The sequence below is a fragment of the Strix aluco genome, chromosome 20, assembly GCF_031877795.1.
Source record: "Strix aluco isolate bStrAlu1 chromosome 20, bStrAlu1.hap1, whole genome shotgun sequence".
NCBI lineage: Eukaryota > Metazoa > Chordata > Aves > Strigiformes > Strigidae > Strix > Strix aluco.
In genome coordinates, this window is record NC_133950.1 from 6,435,970 (window position 1) to 6,461,688 (window position 25,719).

At 59.3% G+C, this 25,719-nt stretch overlaps 1 protein-coding gene across 2 annotated transcripts; it reads left to right on the plus strand.

Annotated features, from left to right (window-relative positions):
* On the plus strand, window positions 1-24,423 carry STXBP1 (syntaxin binding protein 1). 2 transcript variants are annotated; one of them, XM_074846701.1, is made up of 20 exons: window positions 1-163; window positions 11,560-11,609; window positions 11,771-11,852; window positions 12,359-12,435; window positions 12,684-12,762; window positions 13,100-13,203; window positions 14,062-14,210; window positions 14,546-14,630; window positions 14,829-14,959; window positions 15,349-15,456; window positions 15,573-15,633; window positions 16,251-16,316; window positions 16,501-16,581; window positions 17,306-17,444; window positions 17,659-17,768; window positions 17,947-18,048; window positions 19,519-19,604; window positions 20,296-20,450; window positions 21,390-21,513; window positions 22,789-24,423. In XM_074846701.1, the coding sequence occupies exons 1-19, from the start codon at window positions 127-129 to the stop codon at window positions 21,497-21,499; spliced, it is 1,812 nt and encodes a 603-aa protein (XP_074702802.1). In that variant the 5' UTR covers window positions 1-126; the 3' UTR covers window positions 21,500-21,513; window positions 22,789-24,423. The 2 variants fall into 2 exon arrangements, with proteins under 2 accessions (XP_074702802.1, XP_074702803.1); XM_074846702.1 differs by lacking the exon at window positions 21,390-21,513.
* The last annotated feature ends 1,296 nt before the right edge of the window (window positions 24,424-25,719 follow it).

Below are 25,719 nucleotides of genomic sequence, written 5' to 3' on the forward strand. Positions count from 1 at the left end.
CATCCTTGCGCCGCCCGGCGCTGCGCCCGCCACCCGCAGCCTCACCCGGCTGTGTGTGTGCGTGTGGGTGCCCCCCCCCCCCCAATATCCTTCCCCAGCCGCTGCGGACCCCCCCGGCACGGAGACATGGCCCCCATCGGACTCAAGGCTGTGGTGGGAGAAAGTAAGATCCGCGTCCGGCCGCGCTACTTGCGCACCCCGCGATGGGGGGGGGGGGGGAGCTGACAAGACTCCGGCTGCCCTTTTCCGCGGGTGGGGGGATGCTGCGGATGCGCAATACGGACCCTCGGGGCGGCATCAGCGCCTGGCGGGGGGGGACGGGGACGGGACACCCCCGTGGGGCAGCCGGCAGGACGTGGGGACAAGCCGGCCCGGTGCGCTGGGGGGGGTGTCGGGGCTTGCTGTCTCCCTCCGTATTTTGTTGTTTTTTTGGTTTTTTTTTTTTTTTTAGGGAGGGGGGCTGTTGAGGCTGTTGGGATTTTTCTGCAGTGGTGAGGGGAGGGGAGGAAAAGGGGGGGCGGTGAAAAAAGGAGGGGGGGAAAGACAGGAGCGACAGGCGCTCGTGTGTCCCCCCCCATCTCCGCCTCTGGCTCCTGAATGGCCGCGGGGCGATCGCCCCATCAGAGCATAATCAGGAAAGCCCAATCGCCCCCCGTGGGGGGTCTGAGCCCGGGGAGGGGGGCCGGGGGGGGTCACAGGGGGTCCGGCTGTGCAGAAATGCCCCCCCAGCGCCGCCGCGGTGACAGGCCGGGCGCCTCTCGGCTTTGTCTGCAGCAAATCCCGCTCTAATGGTGATTTTTTTAATTTTTTTTTTTTATTTTCCCGGACGTGACTTCGCTTCCCTGATGCCGGGGTGACCATGCCCGCCCCCCCCCCTCCTCCCCAACCCCCCCCCAGGGCATTTGGGCCCCCTTTGGGGTCCCGATCCGCCGTGCTATTTCTGGCGGCCGGGCTGGGGAGGGGCCGGCGGGGGCCCGGAGCGGCCCCGGGTTCGCTTCCTCCTTCCCCCGGCTGTTGCAAGATGATATTTTCAACGCCTTGATGGCGGGGGGGGGGGGGGGTGGGGGGTGTTCTCCAAAACGCCGGAGGCTGGAGGGGAGGAGTGGCAGTTCCCTTCCCCGTAGCAAAATTAAAGCGAAAAACTCCGCATTAAAAAAAAAAAAATAACCAAAGCGAGAGCAGAAACGGTGGAAAGTTCCCCCGGGCTCCCCGCAGCCATGAAAAGCCTTTCTCGTCCCTCCCCGCTCCTCCCGCATGATTTATTTCCGTGGCATTGTGGCCAGCCAGGGCCGGCGCTTTTTTTTTTTTTTTTTTTTTTTTTTTGGAGCGGGGGGCGGTTGGTGTGTAATCTGGTGGGAGGTTGGGGGGGGGGGGCGGTGTGTGTACGTGGGTGAAATCCCCGCGGGTGGGGTGGCTCCGGCTGCGTTGTGCAGCGAAACCCTCCCGCGCAGGCTGCGGATGGTGCGGCCGGGGCTGGTGGTGTGATCGGGTGGGTGGTGATATGGGGGGGGGGATCCCCCTGGATGGATGCCCCTGCTTTGTTCCCAGACGTTACCCACCCCCGGGGTGGTGGTGGGGGGGGGGCTGCGCCATCCCTGTGCCCCCCCCCCCCCCCTTCCCTGCTCGGCACCCTGGGGTGCTGCATTGGGGGTTCGAGCCCGGCCAGCTGCAAAACGAAAGGGAAGAGGCAGGGAAATGCCCTGTTGTTTCTCTGCTGCAGGATGGGAGGTTGGCTCTTGGGCTTTCTTTTTGGGGGGGCTGGTCCTCTCGCAGCCGGGGTGGGGAAAGCAGCAGCCCCCAGCCCAGACAGGCGGAGGGGGGGGGAAGCTGGACCAGCCACCCACACACCCCCAGGCAGGGCCGCATCCAGCTCATCCAGCACCCTCGCTAAGAGGGGACAGAGACCAGCGCCACTGCATGTCCCTTATTTTCATTCATTGTCTCTGCGCTGAAATAGGCTGGGAGAGAGCGCACACACACACACACACACACACACACACACAGGTTCAAGGCAGCATCACGGAAATCTGGCTCAATCCTTCCCTTCAGGGTTTAGTGACAAACTGCTCTGTTCTTCCCTGAAAAATATCATTCCAGACTGAAAATAATAACTGGTAGCTGGGCAGCGGTGCTGTAGCGGGGCTATCGGGGAAGCGTGGGTGTCTGGGAGGAGAGAGCAGGGTTTGTGCAGGCAAAATGCTGCAGAGGAGCGAGGGACGGGGCCCTCGGAGGAGCACCCTGCGGGGCTCGGGGTGCTCCTCAGGCTGCCAGGGGAAGCGCCTGGTCTTGGTGGGTCAATTCCTGCCATGAGGTGCTGGAGCTGCTCCCCCAGAGTTCGGACCAGTGTGCAGGGTACCCAACCCTCCCCCTTCGCTGGGCACCAATGCGGCTAGCAGAAGATTTCCCCGGCTCTCCCTCACTGCGCCAGCCTCCTCTTGGGCAGGGATTCCCTGAAGGTTTACCTGCAGGAGAAGATGTTTGCTCATAAGGAGCAAGAGGTCCAAGCCTGGGGCTGACGCCGGGGCAGGGTATCTCTGCTGGGCTCCCTCCTGAGGAGGGAGGGAAGGATGCTGCCGCGTTGCCATGGCTCGCTCTGCCAGGCCCCCCCTCCAGAGCTGCATTCTGCCCTGGCTTCCCTCCAGACCCGGATTATTCTTCTGACCAGCTGGTGCCATTACAAGATGGGTTTTGGAGGCCTCCGGATTGGTGGGAGGAGGTGGGCAGGGGGAATGGGGTGGGTGAGTGTTGTAGAAGATGGACAGAACCGGATCGTCACCCCCCCCAGAGGCATGGGGTGCGTGCTGCGCAGGCTGACCCCGCGCCTCCCTGCAGTATCCAGCAGCGATGGCTGCGTCCCTCCAGGACTCGCTTTCCTCTGGCCGGGGTTGGAGCTGAGTGCGCTGGGCCCTGGAGGTGATGCCTGAGGCCCAGGTTCTCCTGGTGTGTCTTCTGTTCCCTTTGTGGCCATCTGGAAAACCACTGGAGAAGCAGTTGCTTTGCTCTGGTGCTGGTTAGAAAAATCTCACCCACACGTGAGAGCTGGTGCCACCTCTGAGGACACCCGTCCCCAAAATCTTCATCTACCCCCCCACCACGTGGACATTCCTCCCATCCTCTCTTGCCCCAGGGCCTCCTTTGGTCTTCTCAGGGCAACCTGCCCTGAGCATCCCCTGCCCAGCCTGGTCCCCGCTCTCCTGCAGCACCCTGCAGTGGGGAGGAGGAGGAGGAGGAGGCTGGGTTTACTCCATGGAACCATCCCCAGCAAGGCAAGACGGGCCGTGCTGCAGGGCTGACACCTGTGCAGCGCCTGCCACCACAGCGGGCTGGGGCAGGACACGTAGCCGGAGCGTACGAAGGTGGTAGCGGTGCTGGGTCTGAAACCCCCAACCCCTTCACCTGCGTGAGGAGACAAACCTCCCCGAGGGCTTCCTTTTGCTCATGTTGCTGTCACGGCCAGATGGGAGAAGCAGAGCAGCCCCAGGATAAGGGAGCACCCTGCTCCCTTCCAGGGACAGCAAGAAAACATCTTTTCCCCCCAGGACACCGGCCGATCCTCCCACGGAGCATCCTTGCCTGCACAGCCTCCCGCAGGGCTGACCCGTGCCCGGGTGCCTGCCTGCCAGAGCCGCACCGAGGAGCCCCACAGTTAAATCCTGCCCGGACGAGGTCTGATGGGCCCTTGGCACCCATGTACAGCACTCGCTGCCGTACCGTGTCACTCAGCGTCCCCACCTGTACCTCTTGAGGGTCCATGCCGGCCTGGCCCACGCTGGGATGTGATGACTCGGGGACCCAGGCTCATGCCAAGCTGCCTGTGCTGCACCTTTGGGGACAGGGAGGAGGCACGGGCAGGGCTGCCAGCCCACTGCCAGCCTCGGGGCACAGCCAGGGGACCTGCTGCTGAGTTGCTGGTGCATGACTCGCCCAGGCTGCTCGGGGCACCTCACAGGTCCCACCACCCCTTTGCTGAGGGCACAGGGAGACTTCCAGGGCCAGACGCTGCTTGTTGAGGATGCTCCGAGCCCATCTCAGGGCCCAGGGTACGAGGCTCATGTGCTGCCCCAGAGCTGGGTCTGGCAAGGTCTCTGCCACACAGAGGAAGAGGAGGCAGCGAAGGGTGCAGGGCTGGCTGCTCCTGTTGCAGGGATGCACATTGCATCCTCCTGCCTGCACAGGGGCAGAGCCTCCAGCCCTGCCGTGATCTCAGCATGATGGTGAAGAGGATGGGTGAGGAGGAGCGGGTCCCTGCACCCTGTCCCCCATGGGTGGGAGCAGACCCTGAAGTCAGTTGCTTCCTGGGCAGCCCACCCCAACTCCGGGGAGTCCTGCGGGCGGCACGGTGCTGCCTGCCCGATGTGTGGGTACAGGAATGGGCGTCTGGCAAAGCCTCTGCTGGAGACTTTAGCCCTGGCACCAGGGTCTGTCTCGCCTCCATCAGCTCTGAGTTGGAAAAGCTTGAAAAAATATATGCAAAATTCAGGGCTCACCTTCACACGCATTGCAGAGTAATTTGAGTCTCCAAACCACGGTCTACACCAGGGGCTGAGGAATACTTGCCTGTACATGACCATGGAAGGTTACCAAGAACGACAGACCTCACTTTGGCAGATCTACATCCACCCACCGGTGTCTGCATGTGCAAGAAGGTTGAAAAAGCCACTGACATAAAGGACTTAGACTCTTTCCCCCTTAAAAAAAATAAAAGTAAGGTCTGGGTCTGATTCCCCTGCACCTCTGAGAAAAATGTCCCAGGAGAGATTCCCTCCCTCTTCCCACAAAATCAACACATTTAAAAAGAGAATCATCGTCACATGGCTTTTGGTTGCACGCTGAGAAGCAGATGCTGCGTCCACCAACTCACGGTGCGGGAAGGAATTTGGCTCTTGTGTTTTGGAGAGTGCAAAAATAGATCAGGCTGGAGGTGCATTAATTTGTGAGCTTCCACGCTGCCCATGTACACACACAAACGCATGAATGTGTACACACATATGTCAACATGTGTGTTGTAGGGTCATTTATGGAGCCCATCAGATGGTTTGACCTTGTGCCACTAAGAGAGCAGCAAAGACCACCCAGAGTTGGACCAGTTCAGCTGCACATCAGCTGCCCTCCATCCCGCCCCCAGCATCCTCGTGGGCACCTAGGCCTGGATTCCCACTGAGCTGAGCCTGAAGAGCCCCAGTTTGTTGGTGATTTGCTCCCTCTTGGTTCAAGGCAGAGAAGAACCAGCTCAGAAAGTCACAGCCACACGTGTAGGAGAGAGCGACTTACCCCTGGGAGAGAGTCACCTCCCCTCTGGGACGCTGTGACACCCCGTGTGTGCCATCCTCCTGCAGCAAAGCTCTTGGCTCCTCTTGGCACTGAAGCACCACCAACGCTGGCCACACTGACAGCACCTACAGCTGCCGGCAGCTGAGTACAACATCTCCGCTGGGGATGGAAACGTGGTGGAGGAGGGCAAGCGTTAGTGAAGGGTGACACCTTCAAAAGGGACCTGACGTGGTCTGTGATCCATTGACTCTACCAGGTGAACAAGCTCTGCTCAACTCCCAGATCCTTGTGCAGACCTGAGGAAGCTGTGCCAGGAGTGATCCCACAGTGAAAATCCTTGTGAATTTTACCCTGTTTCTCCGGTGCAGTTAATGAGAGCGGTTTGTGGGTGTGATCATGCATTTCATTTCCCTTATTTCCTTTTGGGTGTGTTATAAAATGTCTAAGGAGTTCAAGATCTCCGGGTCTCTGTCCTCCTTCTCTCTAGGCTGTGCAGGTTTCCCGTGGGTTTGGCCGGCAGGTATAAATACTTACATCCTTCATGAGAGCAGTGCAAATAGGAAAAGGAGGAATTAATCACAGGTTTATGATTACCATGACTAATCCTTGAAGCTAGAGCCCCAGCAGCAACGCAGCGCTGCGTGGCTCCCCAGAGTAGCACAAATACTGCTCGGTGTGGCTTTGACGTGTGGCGTGTTTCACCAGCGGCCCTGAGGGAGACGTGCGGTGCTGCTCTGGATGTGAAAATATCAAAGTTCACCTCATCCAGGCTTGGGTTAGGAAGGGATGAAGCTGAGTTCTGCCCATGCAGGACTTATTGCAGCTGGATGGCACCTGGGCTGCACCACCAGCAGGTTTCTACACGAGGAACGTGTCCTCCAGAAAGGCTGAGGTCTTCCAGGTGGACACCAGAAATAATCCAGTGAGAAAAAGAGGTGTTCAGGACACGGACTGCTGGAGGGGAGGTGTTTGAGACTTGCTTGGTTTATGGACACAGTGGTCTCCAGACTCAAATCATCCCTGAGATGGCTCTTAGCCACGCTGAAGGACGTCAGTTAGGCTTTGCCTCCTGTAAATAGAGTTATTCTCTACGTCCTGAGTGGGGTCGATGGCCTTCCTGCCACCCTCTGGTCCATGGAGCCTGTTTTATTGGGCACTGCGTGGGGGTGGTACACTGGCACCTAGAGATCCCCACTGAGGATGTTCAGAGGTAAATCTGTGCTGCACTACATTTACACGTGGTTGTATCTATGTAACATTCACACTGTCTTAAGCAATTAGTTAATGAATCAGCAAAAAAGCAGTTGCCAAGCCAACCCAAAGCCAAACATGTTTGTCTTGGAGATGCAGCATGACAGCTTTTGAGAAGTGGGTCCTGAGCAAACCTCAGTGTGGATTTCTGTGATCCGGCTCTCCAGAGCTGCTCCGGGATTTTAGATCCCAAAATGGAGGACGCGTGAGGAGAGTGAAGGGACTGAGCCCTGCCTGTGACAGGGAAAAGCCCACGGTCGAGACCACTTGTCTCCTGTAGGACCTTGGGCAGTTCCTACAGCCTGTTGCCCATCCATAACCCAACTCGCTCTTCCCTCACCACGTCAGGCCAAGGTGTGCAGCCTGTGAGCTCCTGGGACGTGGCAGCAAAGGAGCATTTCTGAGCAGCAAGAGTTTGGCCTCCTCCATTGCTCCAGGAGGGAAGGGCTTGGCCATCGCTGCTGGCACAGGCCAAGGGTCAGCACTAGAGCAGAAATATCCTCAGGCTGCAGCATCCCTCACCCGTCCTGGTGCTCCAGGATGGGGTGGTGACCAGGACAAGGTTTTACTGCTTCCACTGACCGGTGGAGGTCAGGGCTGCTCATCAGGTTTCAGGCTCTTTCTGAAGCAGGATAACAGGCGTGGGGCAGTTTGTCTCAGTGCAGGCTGCACTTGGTCAGTTTTGTTGGTGTGGGCACAAGCAACGGCAGGGTTGGTCCCTCTTCCCCCAAAACCACTTGGAGACATGGAGCTGGTTGCTTTTGCCATGAGCAAGTGAGGCAAGGCAGGCTTGGAGAAAGGCTGCCTGGCCAGCTTGGTGTAAATAGCACGGTCTAAGCCTCTTGGAGTGACGTATGGGCTCGAGTCCTACTAGGCCACCGTGTCACCAGCTTCTGACCCTGCTTGAAAATATTGCAGCGGGTCATTTGCGTGCCACACTTCACCCTGAGAACAAGCCTAACTGCAGGTGGTGAGCTGAGGGAGGTGATTGCTCTCAAGCATGTCATCTGCATGATTGCACTTTTAGGACCATGTTGCTCAAGAGCGCTGGAGCTCCTCCGTTTGTGGGTGAGATGTGCTTCCTTGTCCGTAGGCACTGATGTTGTCTCCACATTGGAGAATAAGTCCAGAGCTGTCTGTATTGTCTGTTCTCAGTAGAAATTGTAATTAAAATTCTTCCAGCCTGAAGGAAACAGATGCAATGTGGTAGGTCCAGACAAGCCAAGTGTTGAAGGCACTGGATGAGATACGCATACGCATTTTTTCCTCCGAAACCTGGTTTAGCTCCAAGATGAAAAGCTTGACTATGAGCGTCACTGACTGACGTTAGAGCCCGAAAGCTCTGGCTGGCCAGACTGTTTGGGGACATGGGCAGCAACGTCTGACCTGCTGATGTGGGGATGTGAGAGCACTGCTTCCTGGGAGGCGTCCAGGCTTGACTTGGGGACCTCGGGGAGCAGAGGAGCTGCCATTTTCCCTGGGAGTGTCTTGCTGATCCTATAACTGAGTGCGGAATTGGCTCAAGGATGCCTTCCCTGGTATTGCTCATCCTGGATAGCGTATGTGCTGGCATCCCTTCTCCTGATTAGACATGCCCTTGCCAGAGAGCTGCCTAGAAATTGCCCTGCTCTGAGGACAGGTCCGGGTGTCTTCTCAGCTCTGGCCTTAGCCAGAACTTTGGTCTTACAGCCTCAGCTCTACCACTAGCAGCCACATTAGCCAGAACAGCTCCAGGGAGCAGCTGTACCCTGTTGGACTGTACCTTTTGACCTCAAAATTCCCACAGCTTCCCCCTTTCCGTGCCAGCTGTGGTCACCCACAGCATTTAGCATTGCCCTATTGGTTCACCCAAGCGTTAACAGACCGCTCTTCCCTAAGCTGGGGGTTTAATGGCTGCTGCAAGGACACCGGGGAGGTGCAGGTCATGGCCACGTCTCCTCCAAGCAGCACACTGTAGTCACAAGCTTTTGGTCGGGTTTATGTCTCGTGCCCTCCCACGCTTTGCCAGGGCCCCTCTTTGGAGGATTCTCTGTGGATCTGCCTCTTTCCCCACCCTGCCCGGGCTCTGAGCTGGCTCTGGCAGCTGGTGGAAGAACAGACCTGGAGGCTGCTTAACTTTGCAGCTGGGTCTGACCCATGGTCAAGGCAAGCGAGGACACTGGTTTAGGGAAGGGCTGTGCCTGGCTGCAAGGCACACCTCAGCTCTGCAGCAGGCTGGGAGCAGGGCTGGCCCCTGGTGCCAGTGGGGGCCCATCTCTGACCAGGGGATGGACACCCTAAAACCACAAAGCTCAGAGCAATCACCCTCAGAGATGCCCAGTTTCTGCTCTGGGAGGCCCATCAGGGTGCTCGGATCAGGCCAGGGGACATGACAGCACTTTTGGCACCGGGACGTGCACAGCTGGGCAGACGCTCCCCCCATTGCACGCATCCCGCTCAGCCCACACCCGTGCAGAATGGAGAGTCCCCACAAAGCCAGGCTCTGAGGACAAAATGTCCCCTGCAGCGGCTGCCCTGGTGAGGAGCAGCTCAGGGCTGGCGGAGGCAGCTCCTCAGGGAGCCCTTTTCGGGCTCCCCTGCCCCGGGTCCCCATCCCACGCTTGCCGCAGCAAACGGAGGGTGCCGGGAGCACCGCGGGAACCTCTGCACCGCCGGCACCTTCCCCTGGTCCCCGGGACGCTCGTTCCCAGCCTCCTTCCTTCCTTCCTTCCCCTCCCGGCCCTGGAGCAAAGTGGTATTTTCATCCCAGGGGCAGGATTTCTTTCTGGCTGCTCGCAGCCGGACCCTGACCCCTTCCCGGCGGGTATCGCCGCCTGGCACGTGGTGCCCCGGCATGGCCCTGCAGGGCTTCACTCCCTGTCGGTTGTGACGGAGGTTGTTGGTGTGGGATGGAGGGCGCGTGCGTGCTGCCTCGTAAACAGCACTGTTATTCCTGGATCCTTGAGCCTGGGAAGGAGCCAAACGTGAGTAATGAAAGGAAGGGGAGGGATGCGCTGGCATCCCTCCTTCCCAGCCCCGCTCCTGCAGTGAGGGACCAGAGAGCAGGACCGGGGACATGCAGGCAGCTCTCGCTGCCAGCTCCTGCCTAAGACCGAGGATAATTCCCCGTTCACTTTTTTGCTGCGTGGGTGACCTTGATTCCTGTGGGCAGCACACATGGGTGCAGGCAGCAGCTTTTGGCACCCCCAGCAGTGCCCAGCTCAGGGGCTCAGCAGTACAGACCATCTGTACCCACTTCCCTGGCCTGGAGGTGCCCTGCACCCCCTTTACTGATGGATAGGCTAAAGGATGTGACCAAGGGCAGGCAGGACCCAAAGTTCATGGCCAGGATCCTTCTGGGGCTTCCCCGAGGTGGATATTGCTGGGGAGGAGGTGGATGTGCAGTGGTAGGAACAGCTGCCTCCAGGTTTTACATCGGGGTAGACAGACCAGCGATGCTCACAGGCCCCCATTTTATCCCTGCTGGCACCAGTCCCCACCCCGGTGCTGCGGCCCTGAGCCCTGCGGGCAGCCCGGGGGGTGTTACAGCCTCGCTCAGCCTGTGAAATCCCGGTGGAGTGTTTGGACAGTAGCTCAGTGAATGAGCCCAGAGGAGTGGGGGAGCCACAGGGAGCATCACCCCAGGACGCTGGGGCTGAGCCAAGCCTGGCAGGGCCCCTCTGCGCTCCCGGTGAGGATGCTCCATGTGGCACAGGGCTGCTGCAAGGTCCTGGTCGGCCCCAAGCCGCTCGTTCCTGTGCAGATCTCCAGAGGGGGTGGTGGCTGGGAAGATGGGGTGTTTTGCCCAAATCCAGCATCACCCAAAAGCAGGAGTTTCTAGGGCTGTGTGGTCCCAGGGCAGGTCCTTCTGCATACCTCCCTCAAGCCTTATTCTAAAAAAGGGACAAATTTAGGCCCCAAACTGCCCCATATAAACCCAAATTGAGCTTTACCTGGGGGACCAGCACCCCTGGGGTCAATCCCCCAGGGGAAGGGTCCCAAGGCTGAGGCTGACAGGGTGACATCCTCAACAATGGGCTCCCCACACCTCATGTGTTTTCTAATTTAAAAACATTACTTAACTGGGTTTTCATTGGGCATTCCCATCCCTCTCCTGGGGACCAGAGGGTCAGAGCAGGGAGAAGCACCACGCAGAGGACGTGGTGCAGCTGCTCACGGACGCAGACTCTTTCCCCCGGGCTCAGCCAGGCAGTTCCTTGGCATGTCCCTGCTCTGTGAGGGGTGGTGGTTCATTCACCAGGGTAAAAAGGGGACGTTCAAGGTTCTGGGGACACCTCATGGCCCCCAACACAGATGTTGAGGCAGCACGTGTGTCTGGCAGGAGGGCCAGTACCTATTTGAAACCCACTTCCTGCAACCCAGCCCCAAAAGGTGACATCCCCGTCCCACTGCTGGGGCCACCTCCTCGCATGGCCTTAACGTGCACCCCGCGGGCAGCAGCCCTGCAGGCTGGCATGGGGCAGAAGTGGGGTGTCTGTGCTGGGAATATGGGTGTGGGGTGGTCCCAGCCCCAAGGGGTCCCTGGGGTGCGGGAGGACCCACAGGTGCTGTTGTCCCGGCTGTTGTGTAAGCCCAGCATCTGCAGGAGGCGAAATGAGATTGTGGGGGATTACAAGGAACAGGCTCAGGCCGCTTGATTCTTGTTTCTAAAAGGAGCTCTTAAGCCACTGTTGTTTTCCCAGCGCTTCGGATTAGGGACGAGACAATGTGGGGTGGCCCCCAGGCTCCCCAGAGGGACTCCCTGACCCTCAAACAACCTGTGGCTCCCCACCAGCGTGGGCTCTGTCTGTTAGTGCCAAGCACGAGAGAAAAACAGGGCTGGGGGGTGACCACCCCTCCCTGAGCACCCCAAAACCACCCCCCATCTCCTCCCCGCGTCCCCAGGAAAGGCACTAGGGGATCAGGCTGGCCATGGTCCCACACATGGATGGGGGTTTCGGTGCCCCCAGCAGAGACCCCACTGCTGCCGACGGGCCCCAGGGTGCTGCAGGGTGGGGCTTAGGGTGCTCACAGCCCTCCGTGCTCCCTCTCTTGCAGAGATTATGCACGATGTGATCCGGAAAGTGAAGAAGAAGGGCGAATGGAAGGTGAGCACCAAACACTGGGGGGGATCAGGGATGAGAGTGGGGAGGAGGAAGCAGGGAAGGGGGTAGGTGCAGGCAGGGAGCCCCCAAGGGTGGTGGAGGGGTGGGGAAGGGCAGCTCCCCGGCTGCCTGCCGTGCCCCCAGCTCACAGCCCCTCTCCCCAGGTGCTGGTGGTGGACCAGCTCAGCATGCGCATGCTCTCCTCCTGCTGCAAGATGACTGACATCATGACGGAGGGAATAACAAGTGAGTACCAGGTTGCAAACCTCGCTGTAGGAAGGGCAAAACCTCCCTCTGTACCAGGAGACCCACAAAGGCATCTCCAGGCTGGCATGAGCCAGTCGAGGTGGCAGCACGGCCCCCACCCAGCCCCATCCCACTTGGGATGGAGACACGCTACCTCCCATCGCTCGTGGCCAACTTTGCAGTTGCCAGGCTGATGTTTCACAGCTTTCCTCCTTGGCTGCTGGGGCTGGAGGAGCCCAAACACCTTATCTCCTGGCAGTACCTCAGTCCGAGGAGGAGACCAGGCGTTATTTTATGTCAGCCCTATAAATAGCTCCCTGCAGCCCTTGGAAAGAAGGAAGCCCAGCTCCTGGGTGGGCAGGGGCGAGTGATTAGGGATGTTTTGGACACGGAGGGGTTTGGCAGGGCTGGTCCTGTGCTGCCGTGGGACATCCAACAACCCCATGTAGCCGAGCGCCCCTGCCCACACCCATCCCTGCCATGGCCTCTGCTTTCCCCCCCCCTAGTTGTGGAAGACATCAACAAGCGCCGGGAGCCGCTGCCCAGCCTGGAGGCCGTTTATCTTATCACCCCTTCGGAGAAGGTGAATACACAGTGTGGGGTGTGGGGGCATGGCCGTGGGCTGGGGGGCGGTGAGGGGGGTGCCCATGCTGGGACGGGCAGCCGTGCCCGTGGGAAGCGTCTTGGCTCCAGCGAGGCCAACGGTGCTGCCAGGGTGGTGGAGCAGAGAGGCAGAGCTCCCCCGTGCCAGGAGGGAGCACCCTGGGTGACCCTCCTGAGATGCCCGCGGTGCCACCCTGCCCAGCCCAGCTGGTCCCTTCTCTCTTGCAGTCCATCCACTCCCTCATCAACGACTTCAAGGATCCCCCCACCTCCAAGTACAGAGCTGCCCACGTCTTCTTCACTGACTGTGAGTACCCGGGGGTCGCAGCTCCCACCCCATTGCCCAGGCACCCCGGGCCCCCAGCTCCCCACTGGCACCTCCTGGGCAAGAGAGAAGGAGAAAGAGCAAACTGTGGGGTGACAGCCCTATCCTGCCCGTGGCCCAGGGTGGCTGCGGGTGCAGACAGGTCGTTTCCATCAAAGGGATGGCCAGATTCCTGCGCCCCAGGGCAGGTGCTGCAGGCAGCCAGCCCTCCTCCAAGAAAGAAACAAGGGAGGGAAAGGCCCTGTCACTGCAACACATGCAAGCAAGCAGGGGTGGAGGGATGCTGAGCACTACCCTCCTCCTCCTCCTCCCCTTGCAGCCTGTCCCGACGCCCTCTTCAACGAGCTGGTGAAATCCCGTGCTGCCAAGGTCATCAAAACCCTGACGGAGATCAACATTGCCTTCCTCCCCTCTGAGTCCCAGGTGAGGCCGGGCTGGGGACTGTCCCTGCTGGGGTGGTCCAGGGGATGGGACAGCCAGGGAACGCACCGGGTCCTTCTCCAGCCCATCAGAGTTTGTGTAACAGCCTCACACCCCTCTCCCCTGGCCGGCTCCTCGCCCCCTGCTCGGCTCTTCCTCCCTGTCTCTTTCGATTACTTCTCGGGGCTGATCCGCCGTGGGGGATTTAGCGGGCGCGGTGCCTTGGCCCCGTGCCGGCAGCCGCATTGGCCAGCTCTGTGCCCCCCCTCCCCAGCACAGCCCCCAGCCAAGGGCACTGGGGAGCTGGCCCAGGCCATCTGCCTGTCCTGGGGACATGGGGACGAGGAGGACAGGGAGGGACAGATGGTGCCAGACCCGCTTGGTGCCGTTAACCCCTCAAGCCTCAGCATTTCTAGGGAGACAGACAGGCGGAAGATGACCTCTTGGCATCCCCACATGCAGCTAAATTGGCTTCTGGTCTTCACTGGTGGCACGGCCAGGGAGCAGCATGTCCCTACTTGTCCCTGGGTCTCTGATTCCCTGCCTGGGAGCAGGTGACTGCTGTGGGCAGGGGGTCTCCTGCCTCCCCTGCTCACCCTGGGGGGGCTACACATGGGTCGGGACTGTGCTGCAGAGCTGGAGCTGGGGAAGGTGTCAGGGTCCAGAGCTGGCAGCTGAAAGCCCAAGGGATGCCCCCGAGCATCACTGAGCTCCAGCTGTCTGGTCCTGGGCTCAGCTGGGGGCCTTCATCTGGGGTTAAATCTGGTTTCCAAACCCTCTGGGGTGTCCTGCGGGGCTGCTGTCCTCCGGACATCCCCTGCAGCGCATCCCCTCTAACCTCCCTCCTGCTGCACCTCCCAGGTTTACTCCCTGGATTCGGCCGACTCCTTCCAAAGCTTTTACAGCCCCCACAAGGCCCAGATGAAGAACCCGATCCTGGAGCGCCTGGCCGAGCAGATCGCCACGCTGTGTGCCACGCTGAAGGAGTACCCAGCCGTGCGGTACAGGGGGTAAGGGCAGCGCGGTCGGTCCCCCCCCCCTGGACCCGCCCTCTCCCCCAGCAGCGATGGTGGGACGGACAGACAGGACAGACATTCGTGCTCAGTGTAAAAACAGGCTCAGACTTGATGCTCTGGAGAGCGGGGCAGGGGTGGCACCTCATGTAGGATAGACCAAGGCAAAGCAGAGCACCCTGAGGAGAGGTGGAAAGGGGCAACAAAACCTGCGCAGGGCTTTCCTCTCCCACGAGCCAAGGACGTTGCACAGGGAAACCAGCAGCTCCTCCCCATCCCATGGCGAGAGCTGCCCGCCCCGGGGAGCTGACCTCTCCTCCTGCCTCCTCCAGGGATTACAAGGACAACGCCATGCTGGCGCAGCTCATCCAGGACAAGCTGGACGCCTACAAGGCTGACGACCCCACCATGGGTGAGGTGAGCAGGGACGGTGCCGGCAGCCCCGGGGGAGGATGCTCGGGTGATGCTTCACTCCTAAAATCCTGCTTGAGCTCTGCCACGCGGCAGTTGCAGACCCCAAACAGGGACCCCGAAATGGCACCGGCTTCCTCCGACCGCCTGTGGGGCTGGAGGAGCCCCCGGACCCGCTGCTGACACCTCCCCCTGGCTCTGCAGGGTCCGGACAAGGCTCGCTCCCAGCTCCTCATCCTGGACCGCGGCTTCGACCCTGCTTCCCCGGTGCTGCACGAGCTGACCTTCCAGGCAATGAGCTACGACCTGCTGCCCATCGAGAATGATGTCTACAAGTGAGTGCAGCACTGCTGGCCCCACGACCACAGCCCCACAAACGAGTCCAGCCCTTGAGCGGGAGTTGGAAGCTCAGCCATGGGGTCTGAGCCTCAGCATCCCTCCATCCATCACAAGTCACTGGGCAAAACCATTCCTGCCTGCGGTCTGGCAAGCATGATGGGCAGGGTTGATGCAAAAGGGGCTTTTCTAGCCTTCAGCCCTTTATCCCTTCCCACCATTTAGCAGCTGAAGGGGTACAAGAAGGCGAGATGCAAAACCAGCTTGAAATAAGAGCCAAGAAGAGCCCCTATGTCCCCCCATCTCCCCACATCCTCCCCGGCAGCGAGGGGACTGCATACCCTGCCCAGCCCCATCCTGACTGTGACGCTCCCTGCCCTCTTCCCAGGTATGAGACAAGCGGCATCGGGGAAGCCCGGATTAAGGAGGTTCTCCTGGATGAGGACGACGATCTGTGGGTCACCTTGCGCCACAAACACATCGCCGAGGTGTCCCAGTGAGTGTCCCTGCGGGCGGTTTGCCAGCTGGGTGGGACACTGGCTCAGCATTGCCACCCACCCTGCTGCTAGGGTCCCCTCCCCGCTGACGGCTGCGCCCTTCTCCTCTCCCCAGGGAGGTGACCCGGTCCCTGAAGGAGTTTTCTTCGAGCAAGAGGATGAACACAGGCGATAAGGTGACCCGACTGCATCTGCCAAGCTGGGGACGGGCACCCGGGGGGCTCAACTGTGGGCTGGCACATGGTGGAGTGTCCTGGGGACACTCGATGGGGACCTCTGCAAAGGGCTAAGGGTGCTCTGGGGGGAGATGGCTGTGGGGTGCTGGCCCTACGCCCAGCCCTGGGGACATGGGATGCCTTGGGAGGGCACCGCACCATGGGGATTGGTTTGCCCCCAGCACGGGGTCCCTGCCCACCCTGCAGCAGCTGCCTCTGTCCCCAGCCAATTCCCTTCCCAAGCCCCCAGGTTGGTGGCAGTGAGGGGACGCCAATGAAAATAGGATGTAAAAGTGGTCAGAAGCTGAAAGCACCATCTCAGCCTCAGCCAAGCTCACGGGGGTTCCGCAGGAGGGTCCTTGGGGGGTTTCTCCCCCCACCATTCCAGTGTGCAGAGCTGCAGACCCTCTCCCTGCCCCTCAGCTGCAGCAGAGGAGACCCGGCAATGCCACGGCAGGCGTCACCAGAGGCCTGCGAGGGGCTCGCGTGGGGACAGAAGTCCTTGGGAGGGTCATCTCCCCTCTGCTCATGGTCCCCAAGTCCCAGAGGGTGAGTGACCACGTCCCTTTCCCTTGCAGACCACCATGAGAGACCTGTCCCAGATGCTGAAGAAGATGCCGCAGTACCAGAAGGAGCTCAGCAAGGTACGAGGAGGGGGGCAATGTCTGTGCAGAGCGCTGGTGCTGGGCCCCCCCGGGGAGCGGGTGACGGCAGCTCTCCCTGGAGAGTCCCTGGCCGTGTGCAGGGGATGAGGCCAGGGTGGTGGCACGGGGACCTTCGGCTGCTGCCAGCACCACAAGGGTGGCTGCACCGCTTCTGTCTCCCCAGTACTCAACCCACCTGCACCTGGCTGAGGACTGCATGAAGCACTACCAGGGCACGGTGGACAAGCTCTGCAGAGTCGAACAGGTACCGGCTCCCCCAGCCCCACCTCCCCCCCAACACCCTCATGGGGACAACTGGGGCTGGCAGCTCCTGCCCCACAGCTCTGCACTGAGCCACGGGTTGAGGGGAGTATCAGCACTAGCGTGGCCAGGAGGGACAGGGAAGGGATCTCACCCCTGTACTCGGCACTGGTGAGGCCGCCCCTCGATGAGTGGGTTCAGTTTTGGGCCCCTCCCTCCAAAAAGGCCATTGAATGACTCGAGTGTGTCCAGAGAAGGGCAACGGAGCTGGTGCAGGGTCTGGAGCACAGGTCTGATGGGGAGCGGCTGAGGGAACTGGGGGGGTTTAGTCTGGAGAAGAGGAGGCTGAGGGGAGACCTCATGGCCCTCTGCAACTCCCTGAAAGGAGGGTGCAGAGAGGGGGGATGAGTCTCTTGAGCCAAGGAACCAGCGCCAGGACAAGAGGGAATGGCCTCAAGCTGCGCCAGGGCAGGGTCAGGCTGGCTCTTAGGAAGGATTTCTTTGCAGAAGGGGTTGTTGGGCGTTGGAATGGGCTGCCCAGGGCAGGGGGGGAGTCCCCATCCCTGGAGGGGTTGAAGAGTCGGGTTGACCCAGCACTGAGGGATCTGGTGGAGTTGGGAACAGTCAGGGTGAGGTTCATGGTTGGACTGGAGGAGCTTCAAGGGCTTTTCCAACCTGGATGATTCTGTGATTCTGTGAGGGGTGACAAGCATGTGTGTTCTCTGCAGGACCTGGCCATGGGCACTGATGCTGAAGGTGAGAAGATCAAGGACCCCATGAGGGCCATCGTCCCTATCCTGCTGGATGGGAATGTCAGCACCTATGACAAGATCCGTATCATCTTGCTCTACATCTTCCTGAAGAATGGTGAGAAGGGCACCTGGGCAGGGTTGGGCAAGGCGTGCAGGCAGCTCTGGGTGGCAAACAACTCAGGGTTGGGCCGAGATAAGCCAGATGGAAAAGCTCAGCTCTGTCTTCCTGACCACCACCAGGCCAGGTGTCCTAAGGGGGCAGTGGAGGGGCTGTGTCCCCACCGGGAGACATTTCTCAGGAGGACACCATTTGCCTGTTGCATTTCCAGGTATCACTGAGGAGAACCTGAACAAGCTGATCCAGCATGCTCAGATCCCGGCAGAGGACAGCGAGATCATCACCAACATGGCCCACCTCGGGGTGCCCATCATCACAGACGTGAGTGTCCACCGCCCGCTCCCCGCCGCCCTCCTCACCCCTTGGAAGGACCGTGGCACCCACTCTGCTGTGGGAACCGCGTACCCCCCGGGGTGACCCCAGCACCCCTCTGGGGTGGCCCCGATCCCACCGCCGGAGCCCCCACGTCTCAGGGTGTCCCTGTGCTCTTTCTGCCCAGTCCACCCTGCGTCGCCGGAGCAAGCCGGAGCGGAAGGAGCGGATCAGCGAGCAGACCTACCAGCTCTCCCGATGGACCCCCGTAATTAAGGACATCATGGAGGTGAGCCAGCAAAGACAGGGACAGGGGAGAGAGCAGGGACCTCAGCATCGCTCAGGAAGGGACCTGTGGAGACCTGGGTGCTCCCAGCCCAAACCCTGACACCTCTCCCCAGCACATGCCCTCCAGGCCGCTCACTGCCCGCAGTTGCAACAAAGTTGGGAGGTTTTGGGAGGTTTTTGTGGCCCCCACCTGCATGCTGGCCCGGAGTGGGATGCACAGCCCCGGCCTGGCTTGCGTGACATCCCCACAATACAAAAACGTGGTAACAAACTGGTTGCTCCTTGTTCTGCACCATGTGCCACAGCAGGCTCGGCTGGGTGGCCTTGTCACAGCATTGCCTATGTCCCGGCTGAGCCAGGGGACACGGTTCACCCCTGCCCACAGGGACAGCCCTGCCTGTACCCATGGGAGCTGCCCCGTGAGCTCTGTGCTCGGCTAGCACCGGGCAGAGCCAAAAAGTGATTTTTTTCTAGGCAGTGCCCTCCTCCTGATCCGCTCCCTCGTGACCGCCCCTCAAATGGGAACAAGGTCCTGGGGTTTGCCCAGAGCCGGGGGTCCTGGGCACCAAACCTGCTCCCCAGCACAGACATTTCCCACCTGCTCAGACAGACAGAGAGACCCTGGAGCCACATTTTGGGGAGGGGATCACTGCAGTTCAGTGCCACCTCTGCTGCCAGGCACCGAGGACAAGCAGGGCTGCGGCTCCCTCGATTTCCAGAAGCGCACAGCTCTTGCCTTCCTCTACCACAGTCCATGCAAACCCTTTTGGGGTGGCTTCGCAGCCAGGGTACCCCTAAACCTCATCCCCAGGACCAGAGGGAACTGCACAGGGCAGCATAGATGGCAACAACCCTCCACCACTGATGGAAGCAAGAGCAGGTCCCGTACCCCAGGGGTGGATTGCAGGCGTGAAGCCTCCAGCTCAACTCATGCCCCTGAGCTTCCCAGGAGAGGACCCTGCCTTGGCCCCCCGTTACCTGAAGGCTGGCTCTTAGGAAGGATTTCTTTGCAGAAGGGGTTGTTGGGCGTTGGAATGGGCTGCCCAGGGCAGGGGGGGAGTCCCCATCCCTGGAGGGGTTGAAGAGTCGGGTTGACCCAGCGCTGAGGGATCTGGTGGAGTTGGGAACGGTCAGGGTGAGGTTCATGGTGGGACTGGAGGAGCTTCAAGGGCTTTTCCAACCTGGATGATTCTGTGATACCCTACCTCACAGACACCCCCAAGCTCGAGCCTCACCGTGTACCCCTGTGCTGCAGCCCCCCCTGTGCCACCAAGTGCCCTCCTCCCCCTAAGTGCACCCTATTACAGGAACACAGCCAAATTGTTCCAAAAAGCAAGGCTATGCAAATATATGCAAATGAATCCTGACAAAGTTGAGCCACTCCTCCTGGGCACAGCCCTACAGAGGGGTTGTAGGGCCGGGGGCCGTGCCTGGCTCCTTGCTGACCCTCCCCCGTACTCTCTGCCCACAGGACGCCATCGATGACAAGCTGGACACCAAGCACTACCCGTACATCTCCACCCGCTCCTCTGCCTCCTTCAGCACCACTGCCGTCAGGTGGGTGCCCTGCGCCCCCTCCCTCCCCTGTACATTGGTGTGAAGGAGCTGGGACTGTTCAGTGTGAGGAGGAGAAGGCTGAGGGGAGACCTCATCACTCTCTACAGCTCCCTGAAAGGACGTTGTAGAGAGGTTGGTGCTGGTCTCTTCTCACAGGGGATTAGTGACAGAACAAGAGGGAACGGCTTTAAACTGCAACAGGGGAGGTTCAGACTGGACATTAGGAAAAAATGTTTCCCATAAAGAGTGGTCAGAGAGTGGAATAGGCTGCCCAGGGAGGGGGTGGAATCCCCATCCCTGGGTGTGTTTAAGGGTCGTTTAGATAAGATGTTGGGGGATGTGGTGTAGGGGAGAACTTTGTAGAGTTGGGCTGAGGGTTGGACTCGATGATCCCAAGGGTCTTTTCCAACCTGAATGATTCTGGGATTCTGTGTATATCGCCGTTAGTGTCCATCCCTCACCTGCCCGCAGGGGCCGAATCCATGAGCAGGTCTGTGAGCTGCTCTGCCGTCATTCGGGCATCCCGTGCCTCGGTTTCCCTGCCTGTAACAGCAAGCAGCACTCGTGGCTGGAAAGCTGGACTTTACCTGCTCTAGCAGGAATTTGGGAGCTAATTAATGTCTGATTTAGATACGATGTGAACTCAGCGTTGCCTCGTGCCCATCCTTCATCCTCCTCTTCCTCTCTCCAGTGCCCGCTATGGCCACTGGCACAAGAACAAGGCCCCCGGCGAGTACCGAAGCGGCCCCCGCCTCATCATCTTCATCCTGGGCGGCGTCAGCATGAACGAGATGCGCTGCGCCTACGAGGTGACACAAGCCAGCGGCAAGTGGGAAGTGCTAATAGGTGAGTGGGAGCCGGGGCCGGACCCTGCGCCCCGTCGCGCTGGCTGCTCATCCCACGCTCCCTCCGCCACCCCGCAAATTCCCGGCTCCAGATGCCTGCGGGAGCAGGAGCTCTGCGGAAAAGTCTTCTCCTGCCGCCCGCTGTCCCCCCTGTGTCCCCCCATCCCCAGGAGCAGGATACGTCCTTCAACCCATCCCTGGTTTTGCTCCCAGTTTTCCTCTCTCTGGCTGGTTTTGTTCAATTGCTGCTGTTGCACGCACATCCTCGGGGTCATTACAGGGAGTAAAAACGGAGTAAAGCAGTGTGTAACGCCGCACGCCAACCACGGCGCGCACTGTGCAGGCAACAGGAGATGCGTTTTCCTGTTGCGCCGGTGCTGCGTGTCCTGTTGCACGTGCAACGCACCAGGAGATGCGTTTTCCTGCCTTGCATCTGTGCGACAGGACGCGCATTGCGTGCTCAGCCTCAGCACCCCGGCTGTGCTCCCGGAGGAGCCGTGGGGCAGGCCTGGAGGACACAGTGGAAGCTTGCTAGATGTTAGCAGGGAGCTTTTAGGTCCCCTAAAATTCTGAGGAAGCACAGCTGGATACACACCTTGTAGGGCAGGGGCAGCAGCCCCTCATCGTCTCATCTGGTCCCTGGATTCTTGCCTGGGGTGCCTGGTAGAGCCTCTTGCTGGCATCTCATCTGCTCCTTGTATTTCCCTGGGAGCAGCAGCCCCCTCTCCATCACCTCCCACAGCCCCCGGCCGTGTCCCCCTGCCACCAGAGCCACCACCACCGCCCAGCTCCATCCTGCCTCTTGCCCATCTCATCCGGGGACCGTCCCGTGCATGCGCCTACGATGCTCCGGGTGGCAACCGCGTCCTTCCTCGCCCCGAAAAAATGGGGGTGGGGGGGATCTTGGCGCAGCCGTCAGCCCCGCTCTGTTCTCCCGCAGGTTCTACTCACATTCTCACTCCCACCAAATTTCTCATGGACCTGAGGCACCCCGACTTCAGGGACTCTACTAGGGTATCATTTGAGGATCAGGCTCCAGCAATGGAGTGAGCCAAAGAAACCAAGTAAAGGCAGCTTACTAATGAAAAAGAAACTCTTCCTCCCCGAAGGGTTTTCTTTGATTCTTCTGTTCCTCCTTTCTTTAATTATTATTTTGGGTTTCATTTCCGTTTGGTTCTCTAATAAGAAAATGCTTGCAGTTCCTCCTACCAGGTGGAAAAGCATCCAGTGCCGCCTCCATCATCCCTCTGCCATGTCTCTCGGCCAGACGTGCCCGGCCCTTCATGCCATGAGTTCCCCCTCGCCGGGGCCAGAGGGGCCGGGGGTGGCGTGTCAGGGTCCTGCCTGCCCGGCAGAGACGTCCCGGGGCCGGGCAGGGCGCCGGAGCACCCCGGGGTGCTGCCCGCAGCAGGCGGCTGGAGCGGGGCTGGGGGTTCGGTGCCCGGGGGAGAGCGGGCAGTGGCAGGCACGCGGTGCAGACCCCAGCGCTGGTCCTGGCTCCAGCCCTTCTCATCTCCCACGGCGAAGGCCGGGTGCTGCCGTGACGCCCCCCAGCTCCGGGGTACGATGGGGCTGAAATCCCGAGTTGATGGGGAAGCTCAGGTTTGCTCTTGAGGCGCTTGGTGCCCTCGGACAGGCAGGAGCCCCTGGACGTCGCAGAGCCCCAAACCCCGTGCCAGGGTTTAGCTGCCGGTGGTTTTGCCGGTGGGACCCGTCACGGCGTCCCCCTGAGCCACCGCTGCCCGGTGTTGGGCCACGCAGGGCCCGGGCAGTGGGGAGGGCAGGGGCTGGGCTGCGGGCAGCATGGGGGGGAGCTGCCGCTGGCACCGTGCCGGGGAACCGCCGAGCAAGGGGCAGCAGAAGGCGAGAGCCCTTTTCCTCCTCCGCTCCCACCCACCCCTTTGACCCAGCCACGCTCCGTGCAGGCAGGGGAAGAGCCTGGGGACCTGCAGAAGGTCCCTGCCTGCTGCCTGCCCGCACCTCCCGCCCCGTGCAACCCGGTGGCCTTTTGGCCAGTGCCTCCTGCATCCCCAAAAGGGGTCAGGAGTGACCCTGCTGCACCTCCTGGCCCCCGCCTCATCCCACCCAGCTCCATACATCTCCTTCATTTCTCCTTTTCCGTTCCTTTCCCGTTATCCGCGCCCCCACAACCTTCCCCCCGCCCCGTCCATAGACGTACATTTTCGCGCAAGCATTTCCACCGGCGCGCGGGGCCGTCGCCGCCAGGTAAGGCCTCGCCGGGGAGGGCTGGGGACAGCGGGGCCGGCGGCCGGGGTTCAGTGGGGGGGGTCCCGAAGCCATCGCTGATGCTCCCCCCTGCTTTTCCTCTGCCCCCACAGGGTCCACACACATCCTCACCCCACAGAAACTGCTGGACACGCTGAAGAAACTCAATAAAACAGAGGAAGAAAGCAGCAGTTAAAAGGAAACGCCGCCACCGACTCGATGCCGAATTCACCTTCCTGCCGGGCGCCCGGCCCGGGGTGCGATCCTGCACCCAGCCCCGGCCCGGCCCAGCTTCTCTTTGTTCTTGTGTTGAACCCCCCTCCCCTCCCGCCGCCTCCCCCATCTCATTTTATCCACAGGGAGGGGACAACAGCCGAAAAAAATATATTAAGGAAACCAATGCATTGTGTTTAAAAGAGGAAAAGAAAAAAAAAAATCTATATATTTGTAGCTGCAGCTATCCGAAGCACCCAGGAGCTCATTGCTGAGTAATCCATCTGCTCATTGCTAGCGAATGATTATGACAAAAAACAACAGAAAAAACCCCCCTTTTTCCCAAAGTTTCACTCCTTGTTGGGGTCCTGTGTGGATGGACGGAGGGACGGACACACCGACCATCGCTCCAGCTTCTGCTCGCTCTCGGCCGGGGGGTCCCCGCCACCATCTCCTGTCCCTTGTCTTTTCAGGGTGGTGGGTGCTCCTGCCAGATGTGCACGCCAACATCTGGCACAGGGTTTGGAGAAGGGGGCGTGGGAGGGGTGTGTGGGCACCCGGGATGCTTCACACTGCAGCAATTCCCATGTGAAAAGGGACCAAAATGGTCAAAACCTGGAGATGGGGCCTGTTTGCTTGCACAGCTGCTCCTCTGCCCTGCTGCAGCCCGGCCTCCCCTTCTCTGGGTATCCCTTGAAATGCATATATATATATATATAAAATAAAATTTTATTTTTTTTATATATATATATATATATATGTATCTCTCCCCCATCCCCACGGAAGCTCGGTGCCCCCGTGCCCGGCTCTGCTCGTGTCGTCCCGTGGTGAAGCGTTTCTGAGCGTGCCGTCGCCCCGAGGCCCCCCACCCTCCGGGCCCCCCCATCCGGACTCTGTGTATATTAATGACTGTGTCTTGTGACGTTCTTACAAGCTTGGTGTATAGTGATTTAAACAAACCTCTTGATTTTAATTTTTTTTTTTTTATTTGACACCCAAGGATTGCTCCACCCTCCCCTGCCATTAGATGCACTGCAATATTTTGGGGTCCATTGTTTTGTTCTCGCCCCCTGAAGGCTGTGACCCCCTTTTCCTTCCCCAAAATCTCTTTCTTGCCTCGTTGGTGGTTAGCCCCCCCCTTCCCTCCCCGTCTGTTCCTTGCCCATAAAGTTAAATATATATTTTTAGGGCAAAGGCTGTATCATTGCACTGATATTTGTTGGTTCCTCCTTGGTCCACCCACCCCATTTGAGTTCCTTCTCGGTTTAGCAATGCAAATGCTTCAGGATCTTGTATGTTGGACATTATTATTTTTTTTTTCTGTTACAGTTATTTATATAAAAAATAATTTATCAAAAAGGAAAACTTAAAAAAAAAATAATCTAGTCTGTCTTGGAACTTGTTTACCTTGAAATTACTGGAATCTAAATGTTTGAAAGTGTTGAAGCACAAACATGTATCATCTCTGTATATCTGTTCTTCTGTACTAAAGCACTCGAGTGACTAAATAAAAGCGATCTCCATCCCTAGTGCAACCGGGGCTGTGCCGTGCCGCTCGCTCGGGGGCCAGGCAGGCAAGGGAAGGGCTTGGGGAGATATTCTCACCAAACCCCAAATGCCTCCAAGGGAGAGATCCTGGTGTGGCGACGCCAAAACTCGCCCTAGAAACGGCTTCAAAAAGGAAGAAAAACCCACGAGCCAACCAACTGCATTTATTTTGTTCAAAAATAGGCGATTATCTTAGTACAAAATACCATTCAAATGGCTCTGCTGGTCATTACAAAATAGGAGATACCGAAAAAAAATGTCATTTTTGCTCCTGGCTATTGCATTTGGGATAAATAGGGCTGCATGCTCCCTGTGCACCCCAGCTCGGGAGGGGGTCACAGCTTCCAGTGCGGCTGCGACCTGGCCTGTCAGCTTGCCTGGGACACGTCTACGAGCAGATGCAGCCAGACACAGAAATCCTCTTTAAAATCCCACCCCCCTTCCCCAAAAAGGGCAGCATCAGGGTCAGGCCCATTGCCAGTCCCCCCCCAGTCCCTCCCAGGCTCCTTTCAGGATCCGGGCTCAGTGGCTTTGCAAGCGCTTGGGGAGGCTCTAGACCTGAGTAACTCGCCAGGGGCATTAGTGATTTCCCCCCCCCAAAACGTGGGTCTTCGTACAACAAAAGTCAAAAATAAATAAATTTGACATGGGCACTTTAGGTAGGTCCTACACATAAACACAGCCAGGGGCACTGCAGGCTGAGATGCTCAGGGATGGAGCGGGGGGTTTGGTCAGACCCATCCCGGGGGCACAGGGTGCAGGTTCCGTGTGGGTGCTGGTGGGTGCAGCTGGAGGGTCCCCCCCAGGGTTTGCAGGGTGCAGAGCACCCACCTCCGAGGTGCTGCACCCTCTCCAAGGGCTGCTCTGACCACATCCATTTCGCTAAAAAATAGACATTAATTCATTACAAAACCAGCCTGGGGGTACAGGGGCTCTGCAGACCCGCTCAGGGCCAGATCCTGCCCTGCCTTGGTCTTATGGGGTGATTTTTCCTCTAAGAGCCCAGATCCCCTGGGAATCCCAAGGAAAACCCCAAATCCTTATTTTTTTCTGCCTGGATGACACCATGGGCAGCTACATGCAGGGGTGGCCAAAAAACCCCAGAAATGCCCTAAGGATTATGCTGGAAATTAAAACCAGAACATACATATGTATCTATCTATAGATACATACATATACATACACATCGATCAACCCTAAAAGAGTGATTTAGCTGCTTGCTAGCTATCTTGGAGAAAAAAAATTCACATAAAACCCCAAAAAAGAAGAGCTTTCCCAGGGAG